The sequence below is a fragment of the Hyperoodon ampullatus genome, assembly GCF_949752795.1.
Source record: "Hyperoodon ampullatus genome assembly, chromosome: 3".
In the NCBI taxonomy this organism is placed as follows: domain Eukaryota; kingdom Metazoa; phylum Chordata; class Mammalia; order Artiodactyla; family Ziphiidae; genus Hyperoodon; species Hyperoodon ampullatus.
Genome location: NC_136916.1, coordinates 115,214,568 through 115,229,901, shown reverse-complemented (window position 1 = coordinate 115,229,901; position 15,334 = coordinate 115,214,568). Strand labels below are relative to the sequence as shown.

Sequence of the window (15,334 nt, the reverse complement as noted above, 5' to 3'; positions counted from 1 at the left end):
TCTAGAGCACATGTAACTTCCAGGAGACAATCAGAAATGTTATTGATGAATTACTACTTTTCCATAGTTATAGGTGCATATGCAGAGGTGTGGAAGTTAAGGTTTTGGACTGTCTAGATCAACCTTTATCAAACTCATAATACGAGTTCCATAAACATGAAACTTCACATATGAACATGTATTGTGTGCTCACCATGGACCAGGCATTGTGGTAGAACTGACTGTATCTGCACTATCCACTTTATTTCACAATAGTCTTATGAAGGAGGTTCCATTGGTACTCTCACTTTACAGGAGAGGAAATAGATGCTTAAAGAGGTTAAACAATATACTTAAAATCGTTGAGTCAGGAAAGGCAGGACCAAGTCCAAATTTTGGGCTGTTTGATGTCATAGCCTATGTGGTTAATCACTCTTCAGTGAGATAGTTTTGAGGTAATGAGGGTCAGACAAGGTACCATATCTGGAAGCCCTTGAACTCTGTAAAGAGTTAAGTAATTGCTACTTTGGACCACTGGATCAAGAGATTACTTTAGGGAAACGGAAATTGTGGACCTTTGTGGTTATTGTTGGGGCATCTCAGCACATCCAAGAGTGCTGAGCTTGAAAAAGCGAGGGACTGTGCTTATGTTTACTTTTTGTTCTTAAGTCTGTTTTTTCTTTCTTTTAAAAATCTTTTTAATTGGCCAAAGTCTCATAATAGATGATATTTTAAAATCTGTTAGATTGAGAATATACTTACAAAGACATTATGATAATTTTGGAAGGGTATTCGTTAGTTAAATGACTTTATATACAGAAAGGTTTGTTAATTTTTGCATCATTGATGTCATTTTCAAAGTGATCATCATTTTCATTATTCTTAGCTAGCAAAGACTCAGAAAGCCAAACTGAAAAGATCTAGAATTAGTCAAAGATGGGATGCTCTTGTTTGTCTACCTGCTTTCTAAAATCTGTACAACGGAAAATGAAGTACCTGTAAGTTAGCAACATACTTGGGTGGCAGTTACTGACATAAAGTTTACAGACACTTCACAGAACAGCTAGTGGTTATGCCTCTAGTTGGTAAAATAGCTAGCTGATTAGTCCTGGCAGAAATGACATATCCCAAGCTAGAACTACTGTCATGTCTTGGTAATGGGAAATGAATTCTTTAAGATCAGAAACAATGTCAGTTATATTTAAAATGACACTGGAAACCCCGTTGTAATGGACAATTGTGCAGAGGTGAGCAGGGACTATAAGGAGATAATAGGATTTTAAAAACTTGATTTTATTGGTTCTCTCCTCTATTTGCATTTCTCATCAGGATAACCTCTGCCTGTAAGTTCTACCCTGGAAGTTTCTTTCTCCTTCAATTTATTCTGGATGTCTGGGTTGAGGATTGAAAGGCAATATATATGTAGTCTTAGAAAGCCTGAATGGGTTGACAGAATTTTTGGTCTTCTCTGAAAATTCATCTATTGATTTGACAAGACAGTTACATTTTGTGAAGCTTGGAATACCATAGTCGTCATTTCAAGACAACACAAAGCTGAAGCAAAGGCTTCAGGAGAAGCATTGATATGTCCGGACACCTGGAACATTTCTCAATCTCAGACTGGAGAAACATCCAAATGGCATCTAATCTGTCCACACTTGTCTATGAGGAAAGACTCCTAAGTGATGAGTTTCGTGTATGCTCTTAGAAATCTCCAGAGAAGGACCACCTCCCCATTCGCCCCTACATTAGTGCTGGTCATAGTTCCAAGCTAAACTTCTCCTGGTACAATTAAAACTCACTGCATACAGTTACCCTCTTGGGCAAAGAAAGAACCTGCCACCCCATAACAACACTTCACATATTTTTAGCAGTCTTTAACAAATCACAGAGTTGTGCCAGAATGCAGGATATTATTGAATATTGCTCTAGTTTTCAGAGATATAGAGCCTCAAAATGTTAATATCCAGAAAAAAAGTCTTGAAAGATGATTTAATAGAAATAAAGTGGTGATCACCAGATGCCAATATGAAATCCTGATGAATAAGTGAGGCTAAGATGACTTTATTTTTTGTTTTCTGAAAGGAATTCTCAACTGATGGCTCAAGGGAATGCTGTAGATGTGATATATTCTGATTTTCATAAGGTGCACTGGTACAGAGTAACAATATTGTAGCAGGCAAGATGGAGGAATGGGAGCCAGATCATGGTAGAGTCATCTGGGTGTATAGCTGCTCCAGTGGTCACATCCAAAAGACACTGATGTCAGTTAGCAGGTTCTGTAGTGTTATGTTATAGGTCTCAGTACTGTCAACATTTTCACTCTTATCTCAGAAAAAGAGAGAGCATGAAATTCAATTCAATTCCATTAACATTTACTGAATGGCAACTACATGCAGAATACTATGCTAGGTGCTGACGGAAGAAAGCAGAATAAGAAAGCACCCATTATCCAATGTAGTATATGGGAAAGAAGAAGGAATTTGAAATTGGAGGATCTGGATATTTCTCTCAGTTTTGCCATTTACCATTTATGTGACTTTAGACAAGTCAATTCATACTTCTGTGGCTCCATTTTACCCATCTTCAAGATGGGAAACAGAGGCAATTACCTAAAAGAATTATTGGGAGGTTCATATGAAGTTCTATAAAAGTGCTTCATAAAATGGAGAGAAAATAGCTAGACTATGTTATTTCATTTGATCTGTAGAAAGATTCTTTGGGTTACAAACTAATAATAGTTTTATCTTACAGGTGAGAAAACCAAGGCACAGAGAGCTTAAGTAAAAACTAAAAATGCTATTTTAGCACAGAGGAGAAGGGACAAGTGCACTGGGGAAGATGCAAAGAGAAGTGATATTTGAGTGGTGCCATACTGGTTGAGTAAGAGTTTTCCAGGTGGAAGTGTAGCAGAAAGGCATTTTAGGAAAAAAAATATCATGGCCAAAAGCACAGCAGTGTGAGTATGCAGATGTATTTCAGGAAAGATGATTGGACTGATTTTATTAGAGCATCAGTACTAAGAGTTCCAAAAAAGAATGATGGAGATGGTGGTAGCCAAGGACCAAATTCTTGAATATGTTGGCACAGTGAACCATTGAAGACTCGGGAGCAGAGAAGTAAATGATCACTGAGACTTCGGGAAGCTATTCCATGGAGCAGAATTCACAGTAGAGTGGAGAAGTAAATCTGCTGGGAGGTAATTTGGGAATTTCTCACAACAGATCCAGAAAAAGGCATTAAACTGGAGGAATGGCAATAGAAGCAGGTGGATTCAACCAACTCTGGCAGCACAGTAAAGTGGCAGGTGATCAAGAGGGAGGGGTTGATATCTTAGTATTATAGACTTGGTTTAATAAGAATTAAACTAAGAACTAAAATCCCAGATGGTTGAAACAGTAGTAATTCCCTTCTTGTCTGCTATTATCGTGAGTCTTGTCAGTATACACATTCAATCAGGAACACGTTTGCATATGAAAAGCCTTCAACTCTAAAATTGACCTAGCTGTGATTTTGACATTGGAAATCCTAGTGACGCGACCAGGAAACAAAGGAGGACCATGTGCCACAGAAAATAATTCTCAACCACAGATAAAATCTTTTAATAGTCGGTATAATTTTTATGAAAAATATTTTCTGAGAAATACTTTTTCAGAAGATTATGTGCATGTGGGGATCAAAATGTAAATCTTCACTTTGTCCTTTTGTAATCTAGGAGTTGATGTCTTTTGTCACAGGACTTCAATATGTATTATTAACACTAAATGGGCAAAAGGGAGGGAGAAATGTGGAGGAAGGAAAGGACTACTGTGATATTGGTGAAATAAATTCTGGAAGATGCACTAACTTGATTTCTTAATAAGTACCAAAGATATCATCATATTAAATAGGGTTTTGTGACCTGAAATCACTGGATACACTTCAGGGATTCAAGAACTTCCTGATGGAAAATGCATTTACCTTGGGAGAGGTGCTACAGATTTCATCAAATCCTTAAAGGCATCTATGACACCCCAAAGAAAACAAATCACTGTTAAAATTATGGAAGTGCCTTACTCTACAGAATGGCTGCAACCATGAATTAAAAAAAAAAATGAACAAGAGAAGATTTTAAAGATGTTCATGTTTGTGGGCTTAGAAAAGACAAAAGAATTGCCTTTAGCTAATTAGCACCCTCTAATTTTTTGCTTTTGTTACCTCATGTTTAGATATCAACAGAGGTTCTTAAAGCTGAATTATATCAGCAGCCTGAATAAACTAGCAGACCTACACAGTATTTTCTCTATTATTATTTATACTTTGACTCTTTATACCATAAGGAGGTTGGATAGATTTCAGAAATCATTTAGCTCAACACGTAGCTACAGGCAAATCCATAGCCAAGTCATCCCAGATGGGGGACTGTTTATTTTTAAGTATCTGGAGCTCCCCCACCCTCCCTTAGTAATCTGTTTGTATGTGTCAGAGCAGGAACTCCCGGAACTTGCGGATTTTCAAGGAGTCATTCTCAGCACTGTATAAACATAACAGAGATTCTCTCTCTGTCTGTGTTCCCCAGTCGAGGATGTTCTACCATACCTTGAGAGGTAGGACATCACCATGTGTGTGGATAAATACTCTAGAAATCACAGTGGTGCCGGTGGGCATTTAAGAATAGGTTATAAAATGGACAGTACCACCCCAAAGGAAACTATCCTCCAAAGACAAGAGGTAAGGAGGCGACCCTGTAAGTCTTTCCTTCTCTAATTTCCCTGACTACATTATCTCCTTTTGTCCCCTGTGCTATACCTAAGAAGTTCCCCCAGACCTAGACCTAATCAAGAAGGCAGATTATTGATGCGGTGTGACTGAAAGGAAGAGCCCTGTTATGTTAAGATATGTGGCCAGCAGTGAGACCTAAACAAGAAGGAAGCCCCTGAGGCTTAAAAAGTGGCTGGTCCAGGGCTCCCCTGGTGGTGCAGTGGTTGAGTGTCCACCTGCCGATGCAGGGGACACGGGTTCGTGCCCCGGTCTGGGAAGATCCCACAGGCCGCGGAGTGGCTGGGCCCGTGAGCCATGGCCGCTGGGCCTGTGCGTCCGGAGCCTGTGCTCCGCAACAGGAGAGGCCACAACAGTGAGAGGCCCGCGTAGCGCAAAAAAAAAAAAAAGAAAAAAAAAAAGTGGCTGGTCCAGCTAACGCACCACTGTGGATTTCAAAGCAAATGGGGACAGAGACAAGGAATGTCAGCTCACAGCTGGGAAACTTCATTGGAGGAGAGAGGGTGACTTTCCTGAGGCTTGGGGTGTGGAAGCAACGCCAATTTATATCCCACTCTCTACCTGAATTAGCAGATCCAGACTGGCACTTCTTTGGCTAGAATTCTTGGTCCTGGGTATCTGAGTGGGTATCATATACCCTAGAAAGGAAGGTAAATCTCTGTACACTAGTGCTGTGGAATATGCTGAGCCACCAAGGTAAGGTCTTAATCAGACAAGAGGATTTTCTTTTAAAAACTTAGATTAATTTTTCCTTTGCTGAGGTCCAGTTTGTGCTGAGTGCTTCTTTGGACTTAATCCATTAAGCATTGAAGCAGAGGAGTGAACAGGGCAGACTTTGGAACCTAAATGCCTGGATCAATCCTGGCTCCTCAGTAGCTACTTAAGAGCTGTAAGAATGAATATAGGCAAAGTATTGAAACTTTGAAAGCCTCAGTTTCACCACCTGCAAAATGGGCATAATAATAGAACATAAAGCTTGAACAATGCCCGGCACAGAGGAAGTTTTTATATAAAGTTGTGGGGATTAGACAAAATAAGTATAAAGCGGTACTGTGCCTGCCAATGTTCAATAAGTGGTACTTCTGCTACTATTATTACTGTCAGTGACAACAACGGTAACACTAAAAAGTGATGGAGAAAGTGAGAACAGCCCATGTGCCAAGGACACAGAAAAAATGGAGAGAGATATAGTGACTTGCACTGAGCAAGGCTTAACATCTTGAATCCTTAACTAAGGGAAAAGAAAGCAGCAAACAATGGTAATAAATTAGGGAGAATATTGGGAGTATGGAGAAATTATCATCTCTGTTTCTTTTTATTTGTGTTTATTGTGTGGTGGTGGGGTGATTACCAGTTTTATTTGAATGTTTTATAAGCTGTTAGATTTATTTACTAAGAATGAACAGATAAATAGGGATGTTATTCAGCTGTGTCATGTCACGGCTTCTCATCAGCTCTTCTACTAACTTCCAGACAAGGTTAATTAATGAGGGAAGTTCACTGTGGAGGAGGAGGGGAGAGCTGGGTCTGTTGAATGATTCATCTTATTGGGGGAACAGTGGATGAATCAACTCTCATGTTAGCAGTTCTGGGAGGAAAGTAAGCATTGGATGGAGACTTTCAGGATATCTTGAGAAAGAGGTACTGTCAGAGGAGTATGATCACTCTAACATTATATAATTTGATGGAAACTGGAACAGCTTCTAAATCTCTTCTAATCCTGGATGTTCAAGGTTATGCTTTTTACTATTTTGTTTCCCTTCTTAGAGCAAGGTGTCTTAATCCTACACCAGAGGAGCTCCAGAAACACTCTTCTTCCATTTATGTTTTCATGGAGGTCCCTTTTCATTCACCTCTCATAGGTGACATGTCACCTCCTCAGGGAGACCTTCTGTGACCCTGTCTAAAGTGGTCCCCACCAGCCACTCCCTCACATTACCTTGCTTCACTCTCTGCCTAATAGTGTGGCCTAGTGGTTAAGTGCAGGGGACATGGAGCCAGACTCCCCGAGTTCAAACCCCAGCTCTGTCCCTTCAGTGTGTGAACTTGGGTGTGTAATTAACCTCTCCAGCCTTAGTTTGTTCATCTGTAAAATGGAAACAATGAAAACGCTTTCCTCCTGGATTGTCATGAGGACAATACACATAAGCTGTCCCACGCTCAGCATATTGTAGTGTGCACAAATGTTAGCTACTGTTGTTTTAGCCTTCATCGCTCTCTGAAATCACCTTCTTTATTTATTTACTTATTATGGTCTCTTTCCCCCCTGTTCGTTAGCAGTTGGCAGGGACGTTTTGGTGCTCAAAGATGAGTTTAGGATCTTGAACAAACGCCATATTAGGAGTTCAATAAACATTTGTCAAAATAGTGAATGAATGTTCTGTCAATATTTAAGAAATTAGCTTCTCCAATTTCAGATCATGTAGCCAAACAGCTTGGCTGAGCTGTCCGAATGACAGAACCAACAGAACCCAAGCCACTTAGTCTCTTGCCTAGACTGAAACTCAAACTATTTCTCTATATTGTTGTTATTATTATTATTTTTTTTTACCATACTCCCACTGTTGGGCAAATAAAATGTTGCAGAGCTTTACAATCTCTAGTTTGTTGTATGAAAGTAATAATCATTTTTTGTTGGTTTTCAAAAAATTAAGTTATCTAATGATATTGAATTACACTAGATATTGCTTTTTCAAAATATACCTCACCTCTTCCACCCTTCTTCCCTTCTGGGATATGCCTGCTACAGACCAGGAAAAACCAGGAAAGGTGAAGAACAAATGCTGACAGAAAAGTTGGAATGCCAAGAATGCATCTTTCTAGCATTAAAATGACAATAATCACTACACCTATAGTTTGCTTATAGAATTCCAAACTGGCTAAGGCTACACAGTTAACAACTAATAAATGTACAGTGTTTCCGTGAGGCAGGAAAACACATGATGGTCCTAAAGATAGTCTGTTTTTTTGTCCTCCGACATATCCCTTTGTAACAGGCCAACAAATCCCTCTGTAGGGGGAGCTACTGCACAGGGCGCTGCCCGGGGCGGGGGTGCTCTCCCTTGCTTTGAACCCTGTTAAAGGTTAAGGGTGTTCCACACGTGCCCTTGGGGCTGTAGGACAGCTCAGCTAAAAGTCATCCTTAGAAGGACCTGCTTTACCACAACCTTCCTTTTTACAGAAGAATTAATGTCAAAGAAAATGCCTGATTCTGAGCAGCTGCTAGCCTCCTGATGACTTATGTAAGGTTTTTAAAGCCTGATGAAAATGACCGTTACCATCCCTGACAAGGTTATGGCATTGTCCCACAAGAACTGGGCTACTGGACGCTCTAGACTCCCCAGTGGGGAAAGGTCATGCCGGCCACAGCGACAGTGCATTCCATCTGTTTGCCCTCCTCATATAATAAATATTGTTTGAAAGATTGGTTAGTGTGTTGTAAAACTGATAAGATTCGGGTTGCCAAAGGCATTTCATGAATTTCATAGGTCTTAATTTATGTTGCTATAGTAACTGAAACGTTGGAATTTCCCAAGATTAGAAAGCTTTTATATCCTTAACCTTAGAATGGTAATAATGTAGATTATGACTCTGGGCTTGGTCTTTGCTGTTGTGCGGAACATATTTTCTGTATGTGGAGTGTTCTATCTATGCTAAGGTGTGACTGAATGTTCAGTCACTGTGATTTCAAAATTAGGATTTCTGATGTCCAACCTGATTTTCTTATCTACATGTATGAATCTTGGTGGCCAAGCTGTTATTAAAATGGACAGTCTTTCTCTAAAGAGAAAGGGGGGATTGGAAGGGGGAGGTGGGAGAAGTAGAATTCTTATGGTAGTAGTTCTAGAATGGTCATCTTAAGGACGGATGTGAATCTGGCTCACCTTCTCCATCAAAGTGAATTTCTAGCATGTGCTGAAGCACTTGATGCATTATTAACATGTGTTTTAAGGAAAGACACTCGCTGAGGCATTTAGTGCACCAGCACTGTCTGAAGTGCGAATGAGGGGTGTAATGAATCCCCTGCCTTGAGACAGGAAGATAACTAAGAACCCTGTGGGCTGCTCAAGATCACATGTATTGATTATATGGACCCAATGCAGCTGGGAAACTCAATGCAAGTGACCTAGGATTGACCCGAGACAGAAGTCTTTCCCCTGCTGGAGCCCAGCTTACCTTATATCCTGATGATTTGATGTGCACGCCACGTTTGGTCAGAGTAGATTTCATTCGGATGAAAAACGAACGCTCAAGGGTGTTGTCAGTGGTTAGCAGACTGGGGCTGGTTGACTCCACTGAAGAATACAAAAAAATACATACACATGATTTAGATCTCTACACAGCCCCTCTCAGCTACTGCTCAGGTACGATCCTTGAGTTCACTAAAAATAAATGACTGATGGCTGCTAAGAGTGTAGTAATCAATTTACCTCATTTAGAAAATGTTTACTTTGCAGAAAATAAAAAAGAAAAATTAATGTGTCTAAAGAAACTCCTTTCCAGTTTCTAGCAAGGGCTTTTCAGGCCTTTTAAGTTCCAGCAGCTCCCCAAGTGGGGTCTGATAGTAAGTAAGTAACTGTAGCACATCTTGAGGCTTGGCTGGTGCACATGGAGAGAACAGTCACAAAAAACAAGGACCCCAGAGATTTACGGGATCAACCAAGACTCAGGCAGAGATGCTTCTGATGAGAGTAAGGATGACTTGCTTTTTGTTCTCCCTGCAAATACCTTCTTGGATCAGTTGCCTACTGGGGAGTTCTGAGAACCATGGCACCATCAGTATTGGGCAGCCATACCCTGGCCCGTGTCCTTGCCCTTCTGAGTCAGTTTCCTTCACTATGGGGAATAAGAGGCATGAAGTCTTGTCAATTGACTCGAGGTAGAGGGCTGAGAATGGGATATACAGACAGAAACAAAAACTACTCCCAGTGTCAACCTTCTCTTCTTGTCACTAGTGGCAGCTTGTCCCCTGCCCTCATCAGAATAAAAAACAACCTCTATGTTTTTACTTCTTTGCTTCCGATATGAGAAAATCATAGTTGCTTCCCTTAAGCAAGATAGTTACTCTTTCCCTTTAAATGTATTTACACTAAGCAGAATATGTTTTGACTTAAAATGGTATTTTGCAGCCTTGCTGATCTAAAACCATCTTTATGCAAACGGGCCAGAAGGCAACCTGAATCTATTTCCTTTAAAAATAAACTTCCAAGGTGTTTTATAAATTTAAGTATTTTCCTGAAAAGAAATTAATTTGGGGGTTTTAAAGCCTAATAATATTCTAATTTTACTCTTCTAAAATAGTAGTTTAAAGTTTCTTTTATTCTAAAGTAAAAGAAAATACGTGTCCAATAACAAAATTTAATTTCTTTTGAGCAGCCCTACAAGAGCACTAATTTTCCCTAGGATGAAGGTCAAGAAATATGTGTAAAGAGATTTAAGAATTAAGTAGGGGCTTCCCTGGTGGCACAGTGGTTGAGAGTCCGCCTGCCAATGCAGGGGACACGGGTTCGTGCCCTGGTCCGGGAAGATCCCACATGCCGCGGAGCAGCTGGGCCCGTAAGCCATGGCCGCTGAGCCTGTGCGTCCGGAGCCTGTGCTCTGCAGTGGGAGAGGCCACAACAGTGAGAGGCCCGCATACAGCAAAAAAAAAAAAAAAAAAAAAAAGAATTAAGTAGGTGTGAAAATAGCTATTAAAACACAAAGAAAAATAGGCAAAACAAGCTTTTCAGTTTTAAATTATGAAACATATCCCATAAATTTTTTTTTTTTTTTTTGGCCGTACGCGGGCCTCTCACTGTTGTGGCCTCTCCCGTTGCGGAGCACAGGCTCCGGACGCGCAGGCTCAGCGGCCATGGCTCACGGGCCCAGCCGCTCAGCGGCATGTGGGATCTTCCCAGACCGGGGCACGAACCCGTGTCCCCTGCCTCGGCAGGTGGACTCTCAAGCACTGCGCCACCAGGGAAGCCCCTCCCATACATTTTTAAGGGAAAGAAATGTCTATTTTTTATATTAGACTTGATGCTCAGATGAAAGAAAAATACGAGCTACTATAATAACAAGCCTTGCTATTTGTGGTCTAGGGCTTTTCTTGTATCATTCTTGTCTTAATATGACTATATTTTCCTATATTTACAGCATTTCTCTTCTGGGGTGATGGAACCACTGACAAGTGTCCCTTCTTATGTGTCTCTCTTAAGATTTTCTTCTTTTTTTTGTCTTAGAGAGCACGGATCTGATGTCATTTTCAATGTACAGCTTTTTATCACTCGAGGGAAAAGCAGAGCCATGTTATATTTAGTACTTTCATTTCTTCTGATTAAATATGAATTACTATGAAATTTTTCTCATCATCTAACACGCTATAATACGCCAACAGCTTTTTAATACACTATATAAGCACAAACTTCTGCTCTAAGAGTTTAATTTGCCCCTCTAATCCAATCACATCAACCTTATTTCTCTTATCAGAGATTCCCATTTTGAATTAAATGAGCTCATTAGTTTTAATCAAAAGCAGAGAGATCAAAACTTAAACGTAAATGCTTTAGATCAGAACTGTCAGTCAGCCGTGCAGTTCTATTTTACTAAAACACAAGATCAGAGACCCTTAGAACCAATTTTTTCTCGTAAGGGATGCCGAGAGCTTGAAGATGCTATATCCCTTTTTTTTTTTTCCTTCCTCCCAAGGACAGATTATACATTTAAGGTTAGACTTAATTTATAGCACTTTTTCATCCTGGTGGAAGTGGAAAAGTATGCCAATCTACTAGTGTCCTTTTCACATTTATTGGCCCTGGTCCTCAGAGACTTGAACTAACGTGAAGTCATCAGAATCCACACCACAAACTTAGCCTCAACAGTTCAGCTCTGTTCAGCGAGATTGTGTTTGCAACAGCTGAGGAAAAATGCAACTTCCCAGAAAAGCGAACTATGTTTTATGGCTGGGGTCCAGGATACCCTGACCCAGGAAGGAAGGAACCATGTAACTGTGAATAATTCAGGCATCATTAGAAATTGTTATCGTTTTTAGTACGTGGAACTGCACAGGTAAACACTTAGTGGGCACTTTAGAGACCCCAGCAAAGGTGCTTCCCGCTGGGTGACACAACGGGAGACACGAGCTTCCCATGAGCTGTGGAGCCGAATGCTGCGTCCTGCTCTGGCTGGGCAGTGAACATAACGCCCCCATCCCCCTGCCCCGTGTGTTAAATCTCCAACATATACAGGAGCAGCGTTCATTAAACCCAGGACAACTGGTGTGAGAGGAATGCTGAGGTTAGATTTTGCACCAGTGGAGCTGAGATTGAAAATCTAAACTGGTCCTCAAGTTGTCTTTCAGGAGCATAGGGATTGGGGGGTGGTCAGGGAGAAGAGAGAGGGCAACTTCGCAAAGAGTTTGATTTCTGATAAAGATTTCTGCTTTAATTCCACACGGCCTTCTAATTCTGAGGACAGGGACAGAAGTAACCTGCCACACTGGCCCTTCCAAAGGATACGTGACAAACTCATTCCCAGCACACACGTACACAGCCACGTCTGCTCAAGGGCTGGCAAATATGCTCTGGTTATCCCAGCTCTGACAGTGGCGTCTCTCATGCAAAGAGACATATTATCTGCATGTGACAGGAGCAGCCACTTTAGAACAGACGCTTTCTAAGTGTCTCAGGTGAGAAGCACGGATTGTGATGAAGGTTCTATTGGGAGAGAGCCAAGGGAGCATGGCCTTGGTGACGTGCGACATGACTGTAGCACTGAATAGAGAAAGGATGTGTGTGTGTGTTGGGAGGATAGGACGAGAGGACAAAATAGTGAGAAAAGTATCCTTAGGACTTCTGCTCTATAAAGACCGTGGAACCAATCTATGTCAAAAAAGCATATTGGAGTGCTTTCTAGATATCACACGCGTTTCTGTCAGCTTTTTGAGACAGGCCATGATTGCTGCATGATCTCATAAGAAATCTGGGATTCAGAGAAGTTATATCTGCTGCCAGAGACAAAGGAGAAATTGATGGGTAAAGCTGGATTAAGTGGTCAAAGCCCAGATATGGCCAGTTTTGACCTATGAATTATAAACAAGGAGCTGAAAAAGAAAACAAAAACAAGACCCACACAACTGAAAGCTAGATAAAGAAATAGAATCTCTTTTGGTGAATCTCAAGGGCCTCAGCTTTTAAGTAAATCTAAAAGATCTCAGCTCTTGGGGCTTCCCTGGTGGCGCAGTGGTTGAGAGTCCGCCTGCCGATGCAGGGGAAACGGGTTCGTGCCCCGGTCCGGGAAGATCCCACATGCCGCGGAACGGCTGGGCCCGTGAGCCATGGCCGCTGAGCCTGCGCATCCGGAGTCTGTGCTCTGCAGCGGGAGAGGCCACAACAGTGAGAGGCCCACATCAAAAAAAAAAAAAAAAAAAAAAAAAGATCTCAGCTCTTGAAATGTCAGTTTTTGCATAGTTTGTGAAATTTACAGAACAATTTATAGCAAAAGTTGTAATAATTTTTATGTTGGCAAATTCCACCAAATTTCACCATATGTGAAAGCATATCTGTGTTATTCCACCTCTGTTTATGATTCCCTAACTGGTACTGTAGTTGCTGCTTCCTTATTATTATTGAAGGGACAGGAGGTGGTGATGAAGGTAGGGAAGAGGAGGTGGCTGAGAACCATCTAGTTCTCACTGGCCAAGCCAAGGGCCAGGTGTATTCTGAGCACTTCTGGGATTCTCTCCAGGGTCCCTGCAAGTGGATGAGGCCAAAGCATAAAGAGGGCCTTTCTTTTTAGCACACTCCAAATGTCTGTGGTGCAACCCTAGTGTCAGAGCCTCCAACTGCCATCAAATCCTGATGGGGGTGGGAGAGAAAAGAAAAGTTAAGATTTGAGAAAAGTCAAAACTCCTCAAGTGTGAACATAGTATTTTTCCTTTTAAAGGAGAAGTGGCATTGGGCTAAGTTATTAAAATATGAAGTTAAATATACTCTTCCACCACTTCATTGCCTAAATGAATCTTTCCTTTTTCAGAAATTCTGTGCCAAGTGCGAACAACCAAAATGACTTTCACAAGACAAGGGAAGAGATGTTGGTTCATTTTGCAATGATCTTGATAAAGCCAAACTGTTTCACTGGCGTATGCTGTTACCTTTGTTAGATACTGATGTACTTTAGAACTTTAGAATGAGTATATGTCAAGTATGTAACAAGTTATTTCTTTTCTTACAAAAATTTTCCTGGACTTCCTCAGCCACTTGGGATCATGTGGCTTTCTGTGGCCAGTGGAATGTGAGCAAAAGTCATGTCACTTTCAGGTGGAATTTTCGAGAAGAGCAGGTCACGAGGTGCTACTTTCTCTTTCTCTCTGCTCTGGTGATTTCCAACATTTCAGATGGTGGCTGCTCCATCAGCCCAGGTCTTGGAATGAGGAAAATGTGGGACAGACTCTTTAGCCCACCCTCACAGAAATAATCTTTGTTATAATTTGGGGATTGTTTTATTTACTGCAACATAACTTAGCCCAAGCTGACAGATGAAAATACCAAATCTTTATTAATATATAAAAATATATGTTGTCCAAGTCTCCTAGACAGTCAGTGGTAGAGCACACAGCCATGATCTGTTTGACTCCAAAGTTCATGATATGTCCAATATTCCAGTTCTTACATTTATTTATATTCTCATTTTATCTCTTATGCTAGGGCAGCAGGGTGGAGACAGGTCTAACTTTGATTCCCTATAGCACATAGCATGGTTCCTTAAACCCACAGCAAAGATTTATATGTATATACATATACGTGTGTGTGTGTGTGTATGTATACATATAAATAAATATATATAAAATATGTGTATATATACACACATGTATTATTTACATATATTTAATATATTCAATAACTAATATTCATTAAACATTGACATTAATGTAATAAGATCTCCCCAACTTAGTTTCCCAATAGTAGGCCAATGGTAAAAATAAGTCTTTTCTCACAGAAATTGTCCCAGTGGATTTTATGTTTATCCAGGATGACAACTGTGGTAATCTAAAAATACCACAAATTCTTCAATACTCCTCCTTCCAAAAGGTGTAGCCTACTTCCTTCCCCCTTGAGTGTGGGCTAGACTTGGTGACTTACTTCTAAGAAATAGCATGTGGCAGAGTTGGCGGTGTATGACTTGGTCATAACAGGAAGCGTGGCTTCCTTGTTGCTGTCTCCTGGGTCATTCACTCTGATGGGAACCAGCTGCCATATTGTAAGGACACTTGAGCAGCCCTGTGGGGAGGCTAATGTAGTGAGGCACTGAGGCTTCCTACTCTCAGTCACGTGAGTGAGCTTAGATGTGGACCCTCCTGCCCCAATCAAGCATTCAGATGACTATGCTCTGACTGACATCTCCATGGCAACCTCATGAGAGATCCCAAGCTACAGCTAACTCTGACAAGCTGCTACTGGATTCCTGACCTATAGAATAAGATATCTTTGCTTTTTAAAAATCTATCAGGGGCTTCCCTGGTGGCGCAGTGGTTAAGAGTCCGCCTGCCGATGCAGGGGACGCAGATTCGTGCCCCGGTCTGGGAGGATCCCACATGCCGTGGAGCGGCTGGGCCCGTGGG

The 15,334-nt window shown here is 41.1% G+C and overlaps 1 protein-coding gene across 12 annotated transcripts in view; it reads right to left on the bottom strand.

The window, feature by feature from the left end:
* NPAS3 (neuronal PAS domain protein 3) overlaps positions 1-15,334 on the bottom strand; it is a gene marked incomplete at both ends in the record, with an annotated part of 860,982 nt that overhangs the window by 55,119 nt on the left and 790,529 nt on the right. For all 12 annotated transcript variants that reach the window (XM_079700352.1, XM_079700356.1, XM_079700357.1 and 9 more), the window contains one exon: positions 8,914-9,032. In XM_079700352.1, the coding sequence (XP_079556478.1) occupies positions 8,914-9,032 (119 nt within the window). The remainder of the gene's footprint in view (positions 1-8,913; positions 9,033-15,334) is intronic.